At 35.3% G+C, this 23,891-nt stretch overlaps 1 protein-coding gene and 1 pseudogene across 50 annotated transcripts in view; one reads left to right on the top strand and one right to left on the bottom strand.

Annotated features, from left to right (window-relative positions):
• CDC42BPA (CDC42 binding protein kinase alpha) overlaps positions 1 to 23,891 on the top strand; it is a 320,030-nt gene that overhangs the window by 140,531 nt on the left and 155,608 nt on the right. For all 50 annotated transcript variants that reach the window (XR_011996311.1, XR_011996312.1, XR_011996310.1 and 47 more), the window contains exons 6-9: positions 6,037 to 6,130; positions 19,189 to 19,389; positions 20,902 to 21,150; positions 23,091 to 23,170. Coding sequence is in view for 44 of the 50 variants with exons in the window: in XM_072732749.1 (XP_072588850.1) it covers positions 6,037 to 6,130; positions 19,189 to 19,389; positions 20,902 to 21,150; positions 23,091 to 23,170 (624 nt within the window). In the remaining 6 variants the exon portion in view is untranslated. The remainder of the gene's footprint in view (positions 1 to 6,036; positions 6,131 to 19,188; positions 19,390 to 20,901; positions 21,151 to 23,090; positions 23,171 to 23,891) is intronic.
• On the bottom strand, positions 9,782 to 11,460 carry LOC112923551 (importin subunit alpha-1 pseudogene; annotated as a pseudogene).

Genomic DNA, 23,891 nt, shown 5'->3' with positions numbered 1-23,891 from the left:
CTCTCTCTCTCTCCCACATGCATGCTCTTTCTCTGTCTCAAATAATAAAAAATTGTAAAATGTCCATAAAAAATTCTCATACCTTATTATTGAATTTCTACTGAAAATCTAAACCAAGGATCATACTTAACAGTGAAACATTAGAAGCATTCCCAGTAAATTGGAAACCAAATGAGAATGCTTCTTTGAGGAAAATCCTATTCACAATAGCAACAAAACTGTAAGGTACTGAAAACTATAGATCATAAAACATAGATATATAAAATAAATACATAGATACATAGTTAATAAAAGATAAATAATAGCTGTATAGATGATAAAATTTTTCTGCAAAAAACATTCAGCATTATTGAAAGACATAAAAGAATACTCCTAAGTAAGATATTTTGTAAAAATGGATGGGAAGAGTCTTATAGAGAAATCAGTTCTTTAATATATAAAATCATTGTGATTCCCATCAAAATCTGTTATTCTATGGAACATATTAAGTTAATCCTGGCATTCACCTAGAACCCTGACATTTTAAAAAACCTGGTCTCCTGGTGTAGAGAGGTCATTACAGAGCTTTCATAATTAAGATATTGTGGTACTGGTCTAGTATAGGTGTATACATAGGGTGATCATGTATCTGTTTGCTTGGATCAGTTTCAGATTATGGTTGTTCTGGTGATTATTAATAGGCTTTCTTTTACCCTGAAGACTGTTCAGGGAATTTGCTTTAGCAAGTTCTGAAACAGATCCACTTGATTTATGACCTAAGTGGTGATAGGAATCAGTGGTGAGGTGAAAGGATGTCATTCAGTCATTGATGTTGGGACAGAAAGAAATGAGATGGGCCTTGATCTCACACTACAAACATTCATTCCAGGGAGACTAGAGACTTGAAAAATAAAACTTTAAAACTTATAAAATATAGGACATTATCCATATGACCTCTGGGAGAAGGTAAGGGAGATTTCCTAGGGGATAAACCATAAATTAATGGGAGTAGAATTGTGGTTGCCAGGGTCTGGGGAAATAGGGAGAAGTTGGTAAGAGGGTACAAACTTCCAGTTACAAGATGAATAAGATCTTGGGGAGCCTTGGTGGCTAGTCAGTTGAGAATCTGACTCTTGGTTTCAGCTCAGGTCATAATCTCAGTGTCGTGAGATCAAGCCCCCTTATCAGGGGAGTGAGGGTGGGGTCCTTGCTCAGCAAGGAGTCTGCTTGGAGATTCTCTCTCTCTTTCTCTCTCTGTCTCTCTCTGTCTCTTTCCCTCTGCCCCTCCCCACCAATAAATAAAATTTTTTTATTAAAAAAAGGTAAATTAATTCTAAGAAACTACTGTTAACATGTGGCTATAATTGATAAAACTGTGTTACATAACTGAACTTTTCTGAGAGTAGAAATGAAGTGTTTTACAAAAAACCCCCATGAAAAACAAAAGTGAATACATGATGAGTTAATTAACTCAGTAGTGAGAATCCTTTCACAGTGCATGTGTATATCAAATCATCATGATGTATACTTTAAATATATGACAATTTTATCAGTTATTTCTCAATAAAGCTGAAAATAGTGAAAAAAATTATAAATTATAAGATTGTACTGACATTAAATAATTTTTTTTTACAAATAAGACATTATAAACAATGTGGGAAAACAAGCCTGCATGTTGAGAGAGGAGATTTGTAACACATGTAAACTAAGTTTGAGTAAACAGAATTCCTGAATATTAACCAAAAAACAAACAGCACACAGGCAGTATAAGAAAATGACAAAGGATATTAACTGACCTTTTGCAGAATAAGAATGTGAGATAACTAGTGATAATGTAAAAAAGATTCTTAGTCTTACTAGTACTCGTGCTTATAAAGTTGAAAATGTGCATGTCTTTCATCATAGCAATTCCACTTCTACATATAGATGAGCACTGGGTGACATTGGTAAGAGTATTCATTTCAGGATTTTGTATAATAGTAAAATAATTTACAACAATCTAAAGTTGTTTGAAACTAAATTCTAGAATAAGGAGAACTGATAAATTTGGTCTATGAAAATATTCCATATAGCAATTAAAACTAACATTCTAGAACAATGTATGTCAACGTGGGTAATGTGTTTTAGAAACAGTATTAGAATAAAACTACGTTTCAAAAGTTACACACAGTTTGTTACAGTTTGGCATCAATTATAAAGTTTAAAGAGATTCAGAAAAAGACATAGTCTCATGGTTGTGTGTGTGTGTGTGTGTATATATACACATTATATACACACACACACATATACTAATATATTATATAAATATATATTTATAAATATAAGTATATTATATATTTATAATATATTTTTATATTATATAAAAAGACATATACACATTATATACAATATATTATATATAATATATATACACAATATATACAATATATTTATATATTATATAAAAAGACAGACATATATATACACATATACACACACACATTATATACTAATATATTATATTATATTTATATATTATATAAATATATATATTTATAAATATATATATTTATAAATATATATTTATAATATATTTATATATTATATAAAAAGACATAGTCTCATGGTTGTGTGTGTGTATATATATATATACACATTATATATACACACACACACATTATATACTAATAATATAAAATACGTGTAGGTATAGTAAATGCCAGGGCAGCGATTGCTAACCTGTGGGGAGTGGATGAAGGGGATAATATGGAAGGGTAATGGGATACTTGGGGAGTGTCAATGCAATGCTGTTAAATAATTTCCATTTCATCACTTATTATTTGTTATAAATATAATTTATTTGTCTAAGTTTTACTACTTCCTATTTTCAAATAGCCTAAAATATTATTGATGATTATGAATCCTTTCAGTTTTCCTTTTCTGTAATTTATTTGGTCTTCTTTAAAATCTGAGAAATATGCCAGTTGCAGTATGTGTAGTGACTATATAGCTTAATATTTTAAAAATAAAGAATAAAATCCACTTTTTACACTCATCTAAAAATAGATTAGGTAATTTCTAAGATGCCTTCTAGAAATAAAATATACTTCTTTGGTGTTTCCAAACAACAGAAATATCTTTTTATATATATACCATTCTGACAGTGGGGTAAATTCAAACATTGAGGATAATGAAGCCAATTTCCTATAAAAGTTGTTATTTTCAGTTCATCTATCTGCCTTTCTTTGTTAAGCATCATCTGTCATCTTCAAGAGATGTCACCAAACTTTTTCTGTAAAGGGCCAAGTAGGAAATCTTTCAGGCTTTGAAGGCCATGCTATCTGTAGTCAGAACTACTCAATTCTGCTATTGTAGTGGGAAAGCTGCCATAGATAATACTTATAAGTGAATAGATGTGACTTTATTTACAATAAAATTTTACTTACAAAAATGGAAAGTGGGCTGGGTTTAGCCTCTAGGTCAGCTTTTGCCAATTTATGATGTATAACACACACAAATTCCTTCAATAATACCCTCTTATTGCAAATGGGAAAATGGAGGCATAGAGACTTTAGGTATCATTCAGGTTAAAGGACCCTAACCTAAGGAGACATACCTACAGAAATGTCACCATGGCTAATGTCAGAGAGATTACTGCCTATGTTTTCTTCTAGTTTTATGGTTTCAGGTCTCACATTTAGGTCTTTAATCCATTTTGAGTTTATTTTTGCGTATGGTGTAAGAAGGTGGTCCAGTTTTGTTTTTTTGCATGTAGCTGTCTAGTTTTCACAATGTTTACTGAATAGACCATATTTTTTCCCCATTGTATATTCTTGCTTCCTTTGTCACAGATTGATTGGGTATATAAAATTAGGTTTATTTCTGGGCTCCCTATTCTGTTCCATTGACCTATTTTTGTCCCAGTATCATACTGCTTTGATTATTAAATCTTTGTAATATATCTTGATTGTGATACCTCCATCATTGCTCTAGATATGTCTCCTCAAGGAAGGGAAACAAAAGCAGGAATAAACTTTTGGGACTACATTGAAACAAAAAGCTTTTGCCTAGCAAAGGAAACCATCAGCAAGATGAAAAGGCAGCCTATTAAATGGGAGAATATATTTGTAAATGATATATCCAGTAAGAGGTTAATATCTAAAATATATGAATAACTCCTATAACATTATAACAACAGAAAACCCAAGCAGTCCAATAAAAAAAAATGGACATAAGAACTAAATAGACTTTTTTCAAAGGGTACTTCAAAATGGTCAACAGGTACATGAAAAGATGCTCAACATCACTCATTAGGGAAATGCAAATCAAAACCACAATGAGATGTTACTGCATACCTGTCAGGATGGCTAGGATCAAAAAGACAAGAAATAACAGGTGTTGGCTAGGGTATGAAGAAAAAGAAACCTCATGCATTGTTGGTCGGATTTGTATATTGGTGTAGCCACTTTGAAAAACATCATGGAGGTTCCTCAAAAAAAAAATTAAAAATAGAGATACCTTATGATCCAGCAATTCCATTCCTGAGTACTTACCCAAAGAAAACAAAAACACTAATTTGGGAAGATATATGCATCCTTATGTTTATTGCAGCATTATTTACAATAGCCAAGATAAGGTAGCAGCCACAGTGTCTGTCGATAGATGAATGGACAAAGAAGGTGTGTGTGTGTGTGTGTATAAGTATGTACATATATGTGTATATATACACACACAGTGTAATATTAGCCTTAAAAAGAATATTACTTTGCCAATTGTGACAACATGGATGTACCTGGAGAGTATTGTGCTAAATGAAGTTAAGTCAGAAAAAGACAAATACTATGTGATTTCATTTGTATGTCGGTCTAAAAAACAAAACTAATGAACAAAGAGGAAAAAAAAACAAAAAAAGACTCTTGAATATAGAGAACAGACTGATGGTTGTCAGAGGGGAGGTGGGTCAGGAGATGGGTGAAATAAGTAAATGACACTAAAAAGTACAAACTTCTTAGTTATAAAATAAATAAGTCAAGGAAAAAGATGAGAAAAGAAAAGATGACCCTAGCCACATGGTAATAGAATTCTTTTTGTGTATGTGATGTTCATAGAAGATTCTTTATTTTTCTTTACATGTAGAATATGTGGAGAGGGCTTAACCTTTTAATTTTTCAGAATTAATCTTTAGATTGTGATTAGAAAACACTTTGATGGGTCTTCTTTAAAGGAATCATTTTATGTATTATTTTACTAAAAGGGGTTTACACCCCTTTTCCTTCAAATGTAGAAACAAATACAAAAACTGGTGTGATTTAATTTGTTAATTAGATTTAGATATCTTGAATTAACATCTATAAATAGCTTTATATAACATAAATACTATTAAGCAGTTGTGTCAGTTGTATTTCAAAATTAGCTTTATGAAGCAATTTCTTTGCAATTTGACCTGAAGCAATTGAAAATTTATTTATTTATATTTATGTTCAAGGTCTAAGAAGTGTATTTTTCCCTCTCTAATTTCATGGGCTAGAAGAAAGTATGTTTTGTGTGTATCAAGTAATTATGGCTCTTCTCTGTATACAGAAAGTAGGCCTACTGTGATCTTATTGGAATCTGTGCAAATCTAAATTAATTTAATCTGAATGAAACCTGCCGAGAAAGGGCGACTGGGTGGCTCAGTTAGTGAAGTGTCCGACTCTTGATTTTTGTCTCAGGTCACCATTTCAGGGTTGTGAGACCGAGCCCTGTGTTGGGCTTTACACTGAGGGTGGAGCCCGCTTAAAACTTCTCTTCTTCTCCCTCTGTGCCCTGCCCTCCCTTTCTTAAAAATAAAACCAAAAACCTTAAAAGACAAAAAACTGCCAAAAAGCTTTTTATCTCCAGAACACTGAAAGTGCATGTTTCAAAGAAAGTTTCCATATGGATCAGAGCCAGGATTTGAACCCATAACATAGTCAAATAGGTGTTCTTAGAGTATTAATTTTAAAAGAAGTTGAGATTTTCAGGCTAATTTTTATCTTATCAAGTAAATGGTTATATTTATTTTTCCCTACTAAAAATTGAATGTGTCTGTCTTTTCAGGGACATCAAACCAGACAATATATTGATGGATATGAATGGACATATTCGATTAGCAGATTTTGGTTCTTGTCTGAAGCTGATGGAAGATGGAACGGTAAATAAAGATAAATATTAAGCCATTTTACCATCAGATAATTCTGTTGCTACTTGTCTTCTCTGTTTTAGAAAATGTCTATTTGTGTTACCTAATCATCCATCCATCCATCCACTTGTCTTTCTATGCTCCAACTTTTCCTACAATGGCTTTTAGGCATACTTATTCATAGTAGGGTTTGTTTATAAAGTCCTATGCCATTTTTCATTCTTATTAATGAGCTTAAGATTGATGCGTGTATCTTTTATGAGAACTTCGTTTCTTATTTAGCTGAACTGTTTGTTACTGTACTTGAAATATTGTCATTTTTAGAGAGGTGAAAAAATAAGTCCCAGTCGGAAAAAGAAAATGTGGCTGCTTCTTCACCTTTATTTTTTAGATTTTTCTTTCCTAGTTGTCAAGTTTTTTTGAGAGACAATATGCAAACAAGTGAATGCTTTCATCAGAACACTCTCAACATTGATTTAGTTTTACATTCCCATTTGTTTTTAGTTCTAATAACCCTGGGTCCCTCATATAAGTGTAAAAGATTATATGCCCCAATTTTATTCCCTGTTTTGTTTTGTTTTGTTTTTACTTCAGTTTCCTGGCTGTATAACAGAGGTCCAAATAGATATAATTTCACTTGGCAGAAACTATTTTGGAGAGCAGTTTAGCATAATACACTCCAAAGGCCATGAAAATGTCCTATTATTTTGGACCAGTAATTTGACTTCTGAAAATTCATCTTAAGGAGATAAACTTAAAATAAAACAAAACAGATTATGTAACTTTTGCCTCTGGCCATGATGAGAGGAGTAATTGGTACCAAATTGTCCTCTCACTATGAACAACTGTAAAACTGTACATAATATTTGGGACAGCTGTTTTCAGGCAGTGGAAAATAGGCAACATAAGACTGTTATCTTTAAGAGAAATGTATCCATGAGATATACCTTACAGTTTCCCAGAACGGGGGCAGTTTGCAGGCTCTATGCTAAAAGCTAGAGTTAGAGCCAAGGGTAGAAGTCCTCCAGAGCTGAGGGGGAAGACATCAGGACCGACTTAGTTGTTAGTCTGTAGCTCTTAATATTGGAGAAGAGGAAGTTGTTCAGAGAGAGGGCCTGAAGTGTGCCGATGGGGCTGTCTCCTGAAGATTGGTCTGTGGATATGCAGTATAAGACGTAAGATGTACCAAATAATAGATGCTGTGCATCTGAAAATTGAACAAGTTGCTGAAAGTCAAGCAGTGCTGGAGGAGACATAGCACGTGGGGACACTGGGGTTTTGGCTGGAGAGCTATTTAACACCTTTATAACATGTGAGACTTACTCTAAGCCTAACAGTCTAAATCCAAGTCCTGATAAAATTCACTGAGTTTGAAAAGTGGTCCTCCAAGTCAGGGGGATTGAGATGAATCTTAGCATTTCCACAAAGCTGCCCCAAAGAGTGTAATTGTAAGCTAACCCTTATTCAAGGAGATCAGGTGGTGGTTTGTTTTTTTTTAATCTGCTTCAATAATAATTGAGGATCTTCAGTGGAAGACAACAGAGTCCATCCTCTGAATAATTCTGTCAGTGACCAACGTTTAATCAGAAATCACCAGATCAAACAAAAATGAGGATAGGATGGAGATTGTAATACAGATTTAAAAAATAAAAGTAGTCAATAGAAACTTTGGTAGCACAGATGTTGGATTTAGCAGACAGAGATGTAATGAAGCTATCATAAATGTGTTTTTTTAAACTTATTTTTATTTATTTATGATAGACATAGAGAGAGAGAGGCAGAGACACAGGCAGAGGAGAGGGAGAAGCAGGCTCCATGCCAGGAGCCCGACACGGGACTCGATCCCGGGACTCCAGGATCGCGCCCTGGGCCAAAGGCAGGCACGAAACCACTGAGCCACCCAGGGATCCCCAAATGTGTTTTTTTAAAATAAATATCGTTAAGGAATCAAAGTATAGTCTTAAAGATGGCTCAGATAAGGAATCTCAGAAGGAAAAGAAATCAAATGGACCTTTTAGAACTTGCGAAGTTTAATAATAGACATAAAAAATTCACAGAAGGAGGTTAACAGCAGATTAGAAATAAGAGAAAAAAGTGCCAGTGAGTTTGAAGAAAGGTCATGTGATGATCCAGTCTGAAGAAGAGAGAGGAAAAAAATTGAAGCAAAATACATCTAGGCTCAGGGAGCTGCATCATTTGCATACCAGAAGGAAAAGAGAATGAAACAGGAGCAGCAAAATTTGTAGGATTGATGGCTCAGACTTACCAAATATGATGAAAAACAGAAATGTAAGTATCTTAGTATACCTCAAGGTTAAAAGAAACCACACTTGTCCACAATTAAACTCCTGAGAATTAAAGGTAAGGGGGGTGGAAAATGAAAAGCAGCCAGAATTAAAAACCTATTACATACTTTGGGGAAACAATAAGGATAACCATAGGTTTCTCATCAGAAATAATGAAATGGTATCTTTAAAGTCATGAAAGAAAAAAAATCTGTAAACTAGGAATTTTATGTCAAACAAAAATATTCTGAAATGAAGGTGCATAAAAGACTTTCAGTTAAATGAAAGAGACTAATCTCCAGCAGGCTTGGATGCTAAAAAATGTTCTTTAATCCAAAGGAAGGGATACCATTTGAATACTTAGATCCCTAGGATAAAGAATATCAGATATGATAAATAAGATCTGGAGGATAAAGAGAAGACTCTCATCTTTTCTTCAAAATTTACATAAAAGCCATCTGATGGGTGTGAAAAGCAAAAATAATCACACCATCAGGTAGGGTTATGATACTTGTAGAAGCAGTAACACAAACAGTGTAAACTGTGTCTATGGAACTGTGCTGCTTTGGGACACCTGTGTGAATGTGAAGCGTCAGGTGGCAGCAGATAACAGCAGGTATGATGTGATAAGGGAGAACTTGCCGAGCTGAGAAAACACAGAGTCAAGTCAGGGAAGCTGTGGCATCAGGAAGTTTGGGATCAGGATTCTGTAGAGCAGAGTGCTAGACTGAAGAAGAATTCTAGGGGAAGAGCTAGTGTTTCCCGAGTCCTGCAGGTCGTACGCCCCATACACTCAAAAGCTGGGGCCCTTCTCCTGGAGTCTAGTAGGCAGGCAGCCTTCCTTCCAAATCCCCGTGCATTCCAGAATGCAGTGAGGACTGTGTCTGTAGGGGTTAACTTGATCCAGTTTGTTCTTTTTTGGTTTTTTTGGAATTTAATCTTTATTTATAGGACACTGTAAGATAGGAGATTCCGCATAGAAATAAGAAAACCTGGGTGGCTCAGCGGTTTAGTGCCTGCCTTTGGCCCAGGGCATGATCCAGGAGTCCCGGGATCGAGTCCCGCGTCGGGCTCCCGGCATAGAGCCTGCTTCTCCCTCCTGCTGTGTCTCTGCCTCTCTCTTTCTCTCTTTCTCTCTCTCTCTGTCTATCATAAATAAATAAATAAATCTTTAAAAAAAGAAAAGAAATAAGAAACCCACTGAGAAGAGGAGCTTCATACAGTTTGTACAGTTCGGAACTGGTCAAGTATAGTTTCATTGTAAAAAGTGCTACAATAACAAAACGCATTTAAAAAGAGTTCTTAGTAGAGAAACAATAAGACAAACTTCTACCAAACAGAGTACACAACAAACAACTTTCTGTCTCAGCTCTACAATCTAAAAGTTAAAGGTCCCAGGAGTGCCATCCTGAACTTGGAATGTATAGCCTTCAGAGGTAGTTTTGGGTACAATAATCTGATCTTCCTCTTCCTCTATAGAGTAATACTTCTCAATCAAGTTTAATGAAGCTTTGTACACAGACTCATTTTCATGGTTTTGTAGAGCTTCAGTTTTGTCCAAACCCCCACATTCTTCAATCATTATACTAAGTTTCTCCGTTTCACCTAGTTTCTCAGCAGCCTGAAAGATGTTTGAAATGGCATCCAGAATAACCAGAATAATATTGGTATCTTTTGCTGTTAAGGGGTTCATTAATGGTTCTATTATGCCACAATGAACGAGATATACAATCTGTTCAACTGTTCCACCACTTGTATGGTTGGTCACAGCCCACACAGCTTCCTTTTATGTCTTAAAGTCTGCCTTAGAACACCAATGAGGAATGGGACTAATCCATGATTCACAACTTGCTGTATCTGGTCCTGGCGACCAGCTGTGGTGTTTGACATTGTCCATGTAGCTTCCTTCTGAATATTAGTTTTGGGGTTCATTAGCAGGCTGGGAAAGACAGCAACAGCAAGTGCTCCTGCATCTATTACAACCTGAGTCTGTTCGTCTGTCCCAGTGACAATATTTCCTATGGCTCTTAGCGCAGGAGTCACAATGGGTAATTCAGTAGCTCCTAGAAGTGTCACAAGTTGGGGCACAACTCCTGTTTTCACAACCATTTCAGTCCGTTCGTTTGGACCATCAGTAAGGTAGGAAATGGCCCAGCAGGTATCTGCTAATACTTCTGGATCATCATGATGCAGGAGACGAACTAAGGTAGGAAGAATCTGTTCAACAGCATCTAACGGGGGTGCTGGATTCTTGTTGCGACAAAGGTTTTGAGAGTGTCCAAATAAGGTTACATAAGTAACCACATGCTAAAGATGACATATCAGGAACTGCCAACAGTGGGTCAACTGCACCATACTTGATAACCAAGTTTTGAAAAACTGAACCATCACCTACAATGTTTCCTAGAGCCCATACAGCTTGTTCACTGATGTGGGCATGGGAAGATGCCAACAGAGAAATGAATGCTGGGATAGCACCTTCATCTACCACAGCCTTGGTCTGTTCTGGTGTTCCAGAAGCAATGTTAGTGAGGGCCCAAGCAGATTCAAACTGAATAGGACTATAATCAGTTCTACCCAAGAAGGACACAAATTTTGTAATCAAACCAGCCTGGATTATGTTGTCTATGGGGGGCTGCTTTTCCCTAGAAAGTTTCCTAACAGCTTGAGTAGCCTGGAGTTGGCTTTTCAAATTGTTGCTATTTATGCCTTTGACAATGTCATCAACAGACCAATTTACAGTGACATGGTTGTTGCGGTTTTCTTGCAGTGGAGAGGTAGTGTCATCAGAAAATGAGCTTACATTTTTCCTTTTCAGCATCTGGTTATCCTTCTTAGCTTTCCTCAGCTCCACATTAGCTTCTATTTGGCGCTGCCTCATTTCTGTACTGTCTTACCCCTTGTTCTTGAATCTGTTAAGGCGGGTATCTGGTGAATTAGCATTCTCATTGGTGGACATGGTTATGAGACAAAGAGAGAAAGCTCCACGGCCAGCTCAGTCTTCCATGGGAGGTGGTGTGGGGCGCGTAGGCTGTGGGTCAGCTGCCCTCAAAACGTCTACCACGGATCAGCCCAAAGACAGTGTCCAGTTTGTTCTTTGAAATCCTGGATGAGGGATCCCTGGGTGGCGCAGCGGTTTAGCGCCTGCCTTTGGCCCAGGGCGCGATCCTGGAGCCCCAGGATCGAATCCCACGTCGGGCTCCCGGTGCATGGAGCCTGCTTCTCCCTCTGCCTGTGTCTCTGCCTCTCTCTCTCTCTCTCTGTGTGTGACTATCATAAATAAATACAAAAAAAAATTAAAAATGAAATCCTGGATGGATTCTTAGTCACTTGTTCTTTACTAATGATCTCAAAATAATTTTCCTGGACATAATAGCATGTTTATTCTCCATTTAGAAAACTAACGAACAATTGTTTTTACTTGTTTTGTGTCTATTATTATTTTTTTTATCAAAATGATTTATATGTATTTTAAGAAGGTTTGTCCTAAAAACTGCATTCATTTGTTCTATTCTTTCTGCCTCTGTATCTCTTTTACTTTCAAACTATTGGCAAACACTTTCAGACTGCTGGCTGCTTGTTCTGTTGCTTCCTTTACTTAAAAATTTCTTATCATACTTGTGCTACTATCTTTTGATTATTTACTTTTATATATTACCTGTTAATTTCATATCATCTCATCCAACCCGTATGCTTTCTATATTCTTACTGTAAGCCTTCCCTTAAATCCTGTTCAATTCCCTGTGATTCTATACAAATATTATGCATAGTTTTGCCATGCAGTTGATTGTAATTTCAATACTTTTCTTGAACATCTTTTTGTTGTTGGTGTAAGTGACCACTTTTCCTTGTTTCTCTATAACTCTAACCAGTTTATCCCCAAACTCTCCAGCCCATAATTCCTTTGTCATTCAGACACATTAAGTAACCTAGTGGTTCTCTTTTGTCTTTTGGAGAGAGCTATACTAGAGTCTTGCCTTCTCCCTTCCTAATCTAGACTGTTCTGTTGGGCTGTTGTAGTAATGATATACAAGGATTACCTTACTCATCTTAAAAATCACTGTGCTGCTGTCTAGCAGTGGATCCTCTGTTTCCTGGAATCCATGTCTACCTTTCTCTTCATCTAATAGTAGGTCCCAAGAAGGGTTCCAATGGAAGTAAATATTTTATAATCTTGCATGTGTAAAAGATGCTTTCACTTCTACCTTCATACATGATTGATAATTTGTTTGGGCATAATATTACAGATTTCAAATGAGTTTTATTAGAATTTAGCAGGCATTGCATTGTCTTCTAATTTATTGTTGAGACATCTGGTACCATTCTGAATCTCAGTTCTTCTATTAAAACTCCCCCCCCCCTTTTCTAGAAGCTTTTGGGACATTCTGTTTTCCCCAGTGTTCTGAAATGTTATGATTATATGACTTTGTGTGGGTCATTATTTATCACCTCAGCAACTGCTTCAATTTTAGCCTTTCCCAAATTTTGTGACTTTCCAAATCAAGTGTCAGCTTGCTTTTTGGCTCTTACATATGAGTTGAAACTATGCCATCTTAAGCACTACACCTTTGTAGGAAGTCAGTTTCCAAGATGGATGTCCTGCTGTAGTTCTTTTTCTTCTTCTATAATTGTCTTGGCTTTTCTTGGCCATTTGCTTTTCCATATGATTGTTCGAATTATATTATTGGTTTACATACATACATGTACATATATACAAATACCCATTCAGAAACACAAGCTTGTAGACTTGCATTGAATTTAGAGGTGAATTTGGGGGAAATTTATGTCCATAACATGAAATCTTCCCTTTCACAAACATGGTGTCTCTCTCCGTTGCTTTAGGTTTTCTTGTATGTCTGTTATTGAAGTTTTATAATCATGTTCACTGTAAATCTGTTACCTTTATTTGTTAAGTTTGTTCCTAGGCATGCTGTGGATTTTGGGTGCATGGAGCATTATAAATGGTAACTTTAAATTTTTTTCAGTTTAATAGCTTGTTGCTTTTGTTTAGGAACACAGCTGATTTTTGCATGCTCATCTCCAGACTAGCAAGCTTGCTAATTCTTTTATTAGTTCAAAATAATTTGTAGATTCTTCTAGGTTTGTACACAATCATATAATCCACAAATAATGATCAGCTTTAGGTTTTGTCTTTTACAAATGCTTACATATGCTATTTCCCCCCCTTATGCAATCAGTGACCTTCAGTACAATATTAAATAGATATGGTATTAGGGAGCTGCTTTGCCTTGTTCTTGATGCTGATTGGTGTTTTTTCTTTAGTTTCAAGTTAAGTATGATATTTGCCGTAAGCCTTTGGTAGATACTCTTTACAAGATTAAGAAAGTTTTTGTTTCTTTTTATGAAATTTCTGTTTCTTACTAGCAAAAGAATGTGTTGTTATGGTTGTTATTGTTGTAATCAAATGATTTTTTGCATCCATCGAGAATATGATATAAGGGTGTTTTTCCTTTAATCTATTATACTGATGAATGATAGATTGTCTAATGTTAAATCATCCATTCTTTGGCCAAATGTAACTTTATCGTGAGGATGTTATTTTTGAAAATTGCTGGATTGACTCTGCTAATATTTTATATTGGATTGTTACCTAAGATTCATATCTGAGATTGATTATTCTGAGATTGCAGTATGATTTTTTTCTCATTGTTCTTGTCTGATTTGTGTATTTGGGTTATTTTATCCTTATAAAATGGATAGGGGAGTAGTCATATCCTCTACCCTTATCCATTTTGGCTTTAGAACGGTGTATATAATACAGGGGTTGTTTATTTCCTATGAAATCGGTAGAATTCACTTTTAAATCATCTTTGCGTTGGTGAGGTTTTGTTTTCCTCTTGGTTTTTTTGGTTTGTTTTCCAGGTAGATTTTATACTATTGATTCAAATTTTTTAATGGTTATAGGTCTCTTTGGTTTTCTATTTCTTCCTGAGTCAGTTTTGGTAAGTTATTTTCTTTTTCTATGAAAATTGTCTATTTTCTCTGAGTTTTCAATTTTGTTGGTATAATGTTCCTATTGTACTCTTATTAGCTTTAAAATCTCTATTATATATATTTTTTCAATCCTAATGTTGTTTGTGCTTTTCTTTTCCTTCGTCATTTTTGATATATAGCGCATTTTACCATTTTCAGTCTAAATATTTTCCAACTTTAGTTGGAATACCTCTGCGGACCATTGATTATTTAGATACGTACCTTTTAATATCAATAGTATAGTATTTACTTATTTGGTTATTTCTGTCAGTTTTACTTTACTGGAGAATGGGCTGATTTGATTTTTTTTTTTCTGGCATTTGTCAAGATTTGCTTTTTGCTTTATAACAGGCTTGTTTTTATAGTGTTATTTGCTTGTTTGAAAATAATACACTCTTTTTAATTTCTGGGTGCAGGTTTCTATGTAAGTCCATAAGATTGAAGTTGTTAATTTGTTGTTCAAATTTTTTATATTCTTACCAGTTTTATTTCTTTCTGCTATATCATCTTTATTTAAAAAGTCTTACCATGGGTGGCGCAGCGGTTTAGCGCCTGCCTTTGGCCCAGGGTGCGATCCTGGAGACCCGGGATCAAATCCCACATCGGGCTCCCGGTTCATGGAGCCTGCTTCTCCCTCTGCCTGTGTCTCTGCCTCTCTCTCTCTCTCTCTCTCTCTCTGTGTGTGTGTGTGACTAATAAATAAATAAAAATTAAAAAAAAATAAATAAAAAGTCTTACCATGATACTGAACTTATTAATTTTTCCTTGTCATCATCAATGTTTTCATAATCATTTTGTAGCTACGTTGTTAGGTATATTATTCAGAATTACTATTCCAGAGTATTTTCTTTTACAATTATGTTAATGAATTTTTAAAAATCCTAATAACAGTTTTACCCTAGGAATCTGTTTTAACTGATAGAAATATAGCTAGCTTAACTTTCTTTTAAATTTTTTATTTATTTATGATAGTCACACAGAGAGAGAGAGAAGGCAGAGACATAGGCAGAGGGAGAAGCAGGCTCCATGCACTGGGAGCCCGACGTGGGATTCGATCCCGGGTCTCCAGGATCGCGCCCTGGGCCAAAGGCAGGCGCTAAACCACTGTGCCACCCAGGGATCCCTTAACTTTCTTTTAACATCTGCCTGATGTGTCTTTTCCATCCTTTTACTTTTAACCTTTCTGTGTCCAATGTTTAGGTATATCCCTTTTAAACAGATTATTGCTAATTTTAAAAAATATTTGTTCATTTTGGTTTTGTCACCCAGTGTGATATTGCTGTCTTTTAATAGATAAATTTTAATCCATTTAGGAATTTCATGATAATACATTTGTATTTATTCTTATTATCTATTTTTTGCATTTTTACATTTGTTTTTATTTAATTATTCTTAGTATCTGATCTTGTACTGTTTACTGTAAGTTTTGCTTGCTTGTTTGCATGCATGCTTCCCCCATTCCCACCCCCCACCTTTTCTGCCTGCTATTGACTTTGTCAAGTTTAGTTTAATTTCTCATTTTATTTGCTTCTTTGAAAGCTGTACGTTCTATTTCAAATATTTTAATGTTCATCTTTAAATTTTTAACGTTTAAAGTTTACCAAAAGTCTAGAGTCTCAGATTTTCCACCATATTCCTAAGCCAAACAAGAAACTCAGTTTATCTTATGCCATATACAAAAATTAACTAAAAATTAATCAAAGACCTGAATATGAGACCTAAAACTATAAAACTCTTAGAAGAAAAGATAGGGGAAAACTTTTTTTTTTTTTTTTTTAGGGGAAAACTTTATGACATTAGATTTGGCAATGATTTCTTGGATATAATGCCAGACAATAGGCAGTAAAAGGAAAAATAGATAAATAGGACTACACCACCATTAAATTTTTTTTTTGCTTTGGAAGACATAGTCATTTAGTGAAAAGGCAACCAATAGAATGAGAGAAAATAGTTGCAAATCATATATCTTACTTAGGGGCTGATTATTCAGAATACGTGAAGAATATCTGTAACTCAATAAAAAATTCAAAATGAGCAAAGTACTAGAATAGACATTTCTCCTAAGAAGATATACAAATGGCCAGCAAGCTCAACGTCACTAGTCATTAGGGAAATGCAAATCAAAGATACTACTTCATTCCCAATAAGTGGCTACTATTAAAACAAAACAAAACAAAAAACCCCACAACCCTGCAATAAAACAGAAAATAAGAACTGTTGGTGAAAATGTGAAAAAATTAGAACTTGTGCACTGTTGGTAGGAATGTAAAGTGTAAAATGCTGTAACCACTCTGAAAAACATTATGGCACTTCTTCAGAAAATTAAAAATGGAATTATTGTATGGTCCAGCAGTTCTACTTCTGGCTATATACTTTGCAGAATTGAAAGCAGGGACTCTAAGAGGTATTTATACACCCACATTCATAGTATCCACAATATCCAAGAGATGTAAGTAATCAAGATGTCCATCAGCAGATGAATGGATGAAGAAAATGGTATTTACATACAATGGAATATTATTCAGTTTTAAAAAGAAGGAAATTTTAACACATGATACATCATGAGTAACCTTTGAAAATGTTATCTTAAGTGATTTAAGCCAGACACGAAAATGTCAAATATTGTATGATTTCATGGCTCTTGAGGCCCCTAGGGTAGTCAGATTTAGAGATAGAAAGTATAGTGGTGGTTGTCAGGGCCTGGAGTGGGGTGGGAGGTGGGCAGTGGGGAGTTATTGCTCAATGGATGCAGAGTTTCAGGTTTGCAAGATGAAAAGAGTTCTGGAGAAGGAAAGTGGTAATGATTGCACCACAGCATGAATGTGCTTCATGCCACTGGAGTATATGCTTGGAAATGGTTATAATGGTAAATTTTATGTTGTGTGTATTTTATCACAATTAAAAATAATAATTGAAAAGTAAGTGAAAAATAAAGATGAGAAAACAAGAAACTTAAACCACTTGAATCCTAATTGTTCCCTTGGTAACACGTTACTGTTTTCTGGTACTTTAGTTCCATCTGATTTCTCAGCCTTTAGATGGTTTTTCTCTCCTCCTTTGCCATCTGTGTTTCTCCTTCTCTTTTTCCTATTCCTCCTTGTCCTCATCCACTTGACATTGTTTTATCTAATTAACAACCATATGTATGAACTAATATCTTTGTTCACAATAGCTTCTATTGTCACATTCTTACACATGGGTTAAATTTCTTGTTTCCTGAAGTGTGTCCTTAGGTCTATCTGAGAGAGTCTGTACCTGGAAATTCACTCATTCTTTGTGGAAAATGTCTGTACTTAATCCTAATTGGTAGGTCATAATTAGTTGACAAATATTGGCAGATTTTTATAATATACCTTTTCACTTACAATATACCCTGTAGAGTAGAGGCTATCATGTGGGGTAGCCTCTTGCTTCAAACATATAAGCTGAGGACTGTCCTCCTGTCCTCATGTGTATATTAAAATCCAAATACCAAGAAAATGGAAACGAGCATTCCCCAACTCCACTCCTGCTGTAATGCTTATTATCACCTTGGTTCTCAAACATTTGGTTACTGGCCCCTAAGAATATCTTTTTTTTTAAAGAGCTCATTTATATGTTTATAAAAATGGTTGTTGTATTTTATCTGTATTCTTAAGAGTTCCCAATGCAAGAGTTTTCAAGTTACTTTATCTTAGTATTACCAAAGAGGAAGTCCATTCTAATAATTACTAAGAATGATATTTTTTTCAAGAATGATTTTTTCCAGAATATTAACAATTATTCTATCTTGAGAATGTTCTTTTTTTGATATGCTTATTTAAAACATGCAAAGAAACAATTTTCTTTTACTTCTGAGTACCTTACAAGATGTGTGCCCAGCACTCGATGGGATGAGCACTGGGTGTTGTTATGCTATGTGTTGGCACGTTGAACTCCAATAAAAAATATATACACAAAAAAATAATTGATTATTCAAAAGCCATTTAGAAATGGGTTTCTCCTGGTCCACACTTTAAACAGTCAATCGAGACCCATTGTCTGGATATTCTTTTTGATTGGTTCACTCTGTTCTATTGTATTGAACTCATTTAAGTGCTTCTGTTTTATAATTGTGTGGGATTTGGGGATAATTCATTCAAAGGTGTACATCCTATAAATAAATTATTCTCCTTTAGCTCTAAAAAAAAAAAGTGTGCCCAGGATCATTTTTAGTGATTATTTTCTTATTTGCATCTAACTTGCCATAATTATATGCCCAACTATTTTTCTCTATTGGGACTTAATTTTTTGAAGAATATGTTTCAAACCCCTTTGTAATTTTTAATTAGTAAGTAGTTTGCAGTATTTTATCAGTATTTATTTCCTTAGATTTCAATTAAGGTGTTTCAAAATAATTTCCAGGTTGCTTATAAGTATCGGCCTGTTTTTTCAGGCTAATTTTCTTTTAAACAAATTGTAGAATTTTCCTACTTCCATTATTTATATGAATGTGTTGGTTAGATAATACCAATAATAAGAGTGTTCTGTACTAAATATTCAGTTTGTTTTTAATGACTGTAGTGTTACCCTAAGTGTAGTCAATGAACTACTGGCAAAAATAAAGATTTTATAGTATTTTGGAACCTGGAGAACTGTTAGTGTGGACATTATGTACAATTTAACTAATGTACAAGGAGGTTAAATTCAGGTATGACAAAATTGTAATTGTTTTGAAATAATGTTTGTTGTGTATGTAAGTGTAAATATTTTTAATTAAAAATTATTTGTTTCTAATATAGTAGATTACTAAAAATGTGTGAACTTCTTCAGGTCCAGTCCTCAGTGGCTGTGGGAACTCCAGATTATATCTCTCCTGAAATCCTTCAAGCCATGGAAGATGGGAAAGGAAGATACGGGCCTGAATGTGACTGGTGGTCTCTGGGGGTCTGTATGTACGAAATGCTTTATGGAGAAACACCATTTTATGCAGAATCTCTGGTGGAGACCTATGGAAAAATCATGAATCATAAAGTTAGTATATTTTACTGTTTTTCAAATGAATGTGGTAAATGGTACATACAATAAATTTAAAGTAATGTGATAGTTAAAAAGAAAATCTTTTTTAAAAACAATGAGCATTCTAATTTCTATACTAATAGGGAACATGATGAACATGAATAATCAAAATCCATAAATTATACATAAAATTATTCTAACCGTCTCCTACATTTTATTAGAAATGCTAATAAATAGGAAATTAAATGGTCTCTCCAGTAGAATAACAGAGTTGGTAAGCAGATAACCTATGTCCTTACTGTAAGTATACTCATGACTAGAATACATTTTAAAAATTCTCATCCTTAGCCACAATAAATGAAATGCAAATCAAAATAAAACTGAGATGTTCTTTTTCCCCCTGGCAAAGATGAAAAGAAAAATTATACTCTGTACTCTGAGTAACCCAGCGAGGTGGACATTGTTAGATATTGTTGATAGGAAAATATATTGATGTGACCTTCCTGTCAACAAGTCTGTAAGTATGCATCTAGAGCCTTTAAAAATGATTAGAATTTGGGATTGAGCAACTTCAGTTATAGGAATCTGCCCTAAGGAAATACTCAGTTTAAACAAGATGTATGTACGAGGATACCTGTTCTAGTCTTATTTACAATCAAAACAGGGAAGACAATCCAGATTCACCATAGGAACAAATTAATAGAACCTTCATCCATTGAGTTCCAAGCAAAATAGAAGTAAATTGTAATTAAAAGAGGAAGGTTCTGATTGGTCTCAGAAGATTGTGAGCAGTTGCAAACACCTAGAATAGAAATCCTGTAAGAGGACGGTGAGACCATTGTGAGCAGTTGCTTTACCTACAAATAAACCAGTTGACACCCTTCTGTGGAGTTAACACTCTTATACCTGGCTGCCAGGATAATTTGCTAGGTAGTTATGGAGAGTTGGAAGACTGGGAATAGCTATCTGCAGGGTTGTAAAGAGCACGGAAAGCATTACAGAGAGAAATCTTGTGACCAGGAGTGGCTTGCTTGAACTCCCTGGGCCTTGTGTCTTTTCTGTAAAATAAGGCTAATGGTGGCACCTGCCTTAGAGGATTGCTGTGAGGGTTACGGGTGTTAAGCACATCCAGGAGTCAAGTGCGTGGTCCATTCTGTACAGGTGTTTACTGCTGTTACGTAATCCCTAGTTTGTGACGTCTAGGAACCTCATCAGTTGTATGCACTCGACTGAAATGTTGAGTCAGATGCTACTTTTGATACGTCCTCTTCATTCTGACAACAGTTTGAGGGATTTTTGCATTTAATTTGTTCTTTCTACAGTGCATGTGTGACTAAGTCACATATAAAATTAAAAAATTCTTTTAGGAAAGTGCTCTTTTCTCTTGTAGTATGAGTAACTTTGTACCAGCATACACTTATTGGACATTTTTAAAAGAAAATGCATTTTTAAGAAAGTAAATACCAATCAATCCACTTAGGGAGTTAAATAATGATTTATATTCCGTTTTGATTATTCTGTGTTTAGGAGAGGTTTCAGTTTCCAGCTCAAGTGACTGATGTGTCTGAAAATGCTAAAGATCTGATTCGTAGGCTCATTTGCAGCCGAGAACATCGACTTGGCCAAAATGGAATAGAAGACTTTAAGAAACACCCATTTTTCAATGGAATTGATTGGGATAATATTCGAAACTGTGAAGCACCTTATATTCCAGAAGTTAGTAGCCCAACAGATACATCGAATTTTGATGTGGATGATGATTGTTTAAAGAATTCTGTAAGTATGACACTGCAAAGAAATTCTGTCCCTCTCATTCTTTCCAATGTGGTTATAAAGCAATTATGGACCTCCTTATCAATTCCCAGTCAGACATTTATCATGGCTTCTAGTGTCTGTTCTCTTATACATCAAAAAATGAGGAGAATTCACTGAGGTGAAGATTTTTATTCATGACAAGGAGCAAAATTAAAATTCACAGATTTGCTAATTAGATCAGTTACACTGTGAGGCTTCCTAGGAAGAAGGGAAATGAGATGCTTAGAAAAGTGGACTTCATGATGGCAGAGTGAAGAGATTGGCAAATCTCTCCTTAAAAAGCTCCATAATACTGGACAGAATTGTCAGAAACAACCATTTTGGGGTTGTTTGACAACTCAACCCTTGTCAAGGTAAATAAATTGAGAAGCATTTATTCAGGAGAAACCAGACTTTGGTTAAAAACTGCCCCCTCACCCCCTTCCATCAGCTTGGTTGGGGCTGTAGAGCTGCTGGCAGGAGGCTGCTTATTTGGGCTGACTTGATTTGAAGAGCTATCCATGCCCAGTGGTGGTGTAACCAAAAATAGCAGACTTGGTAGGAAGTGAATGGGGGATAAATCTACAGCCTTGCTATCCTGAGGTTATAGCCTCACTTGAGGTGAGTGGCAAACCGGCAGAGTTGCCAAACATTTGACCTTTTTTAGCTTGTGAGCCAGCATAGGTCGTCAACCTCTGCTCTAAACTTTTAGGTTGTTCTGTTATAATTTAGGACAATGAGAACATAAAATTTTATGGTTGTTGAAGGCCTTTTTAGCCTTCTTAATTTGAACTTTATTTTTTATTCCATTATTTTATTTTTTTTAACATTTTATTGATTTATTTGAGAGAGAGAGTGAGCGAACATAAAGCAAGGGAGGTGTAGGGAGAGAGGGAGAAGCAGACTTCCCACTGAGTAGGGAGCTTGATGTGGGCTCAATCCCAGGACCTTGAGTTCATGACCTGAGCTGAAGGCAGAAGCTTAACTGACTGAGCCACTCAGGCACCCCCCACCCATTATTTTGTTTCTTATGATTTTAATTCTGCACTAAGAATTTTTATATTGATTTTATATCACTTTTCATTCCCAGTATGTAGCATATGTAAGGCAGGTAAGAACTTCTTATGCTTCCCTCTTTGGGCCTCCAAGAAAAAATGAAATGATGTTTCCTCATCAGTTATCATAGGAATTAAAAGAATTATATTTACTATAAACAGAAATTTGGGTCATTCCAAGTTAAATATGTAGTACAATTGATTCTGATTAGTTCTATGTTATATGTTCAATAAAGTTCCCATGTACACAGTATGAGTATTGAACTCCTGTTCCTAGGGGGGATTTCAGAGTTAGGTTCTTCTGAGCCGCTTCATGTCATGAGCCAGTCAGTACATAACCTTGTTTTATGTATGTTTCTATTTAAAGACACCTTATTTAATACATATTGTTGATTAACATCACATTCAAAGTGAACAGCAGTGTGACTCATTCCTGAGCAAAGCTCCTCTAACAGACATGTATTTGTAAGGCAGAACATCTCCTTGTTTAGGCCCAGCTGGAAACTTAGGCATCCAGCAGCTAAATTTTTTTTTGTTGTTTTCCTTTGGATATGTCTGTGAGTGATTGCAGAAGTACTGTGAATATTGATTTGGGTTACAAATAACTTTTAGTGACGAGGCAAATCTGCACATATGCATACGTGAATAATCATGTGCTCTCAATGTCAGACTTAAAGTCTTGAGTTTAATTTTATCAGAATGTTAGTGTTCATTGTCTGGATTCTAGAGATCACTGCACATCTGCACCACACTTAATCTATGTTTCTAAATCCAACAGTCATGTTATTTGCTACTGACAGTTAATATTATAGACCAACCTCCAGGTCACAGTTACTGATTTTTACCAGGTATTTTTTCCTCCTTCAGGAAACGATGCCCCCACCCACACATACTGCATTTTCTGGCCACCACCTGCCATTTGTTGGTTTCACATATACCAGTAGCTGGTAAGTTGGAAAAGTTACCATAATTTGGACAGTCCATAATTTGGACAACTTAAAGCAAATTAAGATGAATTGAGGTTTTAAAAAATATGTAAGAGAATCTTATAAGTCGAAAAAAAATTTAAATATAGGCTGAAGTTACTGCCGGAAAAAGATGTTCTGTGATGAATAGAACATGGGAGAATCTTAAGTCATTTTGGACAAGTAGAGCTCAGAATCTTCCTCTTAGCAGTGGGGCAGGAATCAGAAGAGTCCCTGGCTATTGAGCAAATATGTTCCAGGCACCAACCACCAAGACCAGCAATCCTAGCCATGCTTTCTTGGGTTGTCATTACACTGCCCACTTCCCAGTCCTCCTTCCTCGGTTTGGGCTGAGTATGATTGTAATAATCACTTCTTGTGTGCTACCTCAGTGCTTCACCTGCCTCTTGTTCTCTTATACAATTTTGCTGAGTTGACATCATCATTACAGTCCAATTTCCTGCCCAAACCCGTGCATTTCAAAGCGTCCAGAGAAAAACACCTGACCATTCTTATTAGTCTCACCTTCCATGTTCATGATTACCAGTACCCTTTTTGCTGCCTGTGCTCACTATCCTGCTCTCCTGGACAACTATTCCATACTCTCTACTTGCCTCTGAAACCTCTTACTCTGCTGTCTCCTGATCTCACTTCCTCTTGCATGGAGAGGTTGAGGCAGACAGCTTTCACAGGCTCCTTTGCA

Source organism: Vulpes vulpes, chromosome 13 (genome assembly GCF_048418805.1).
Source record: "Vulpes vulpes isolate BD-2025 chromosome 13, VulVul3, whole genome shotgun sequence".
NCBI lineage: Eukaryota > Metazoa > Chordata > Mammalia > Carnivora > Canidae > Vulpes > Vulpes vulpes.
This window is presented reverse-complemented; position numbering and strand designations above follow the sequence as displayed.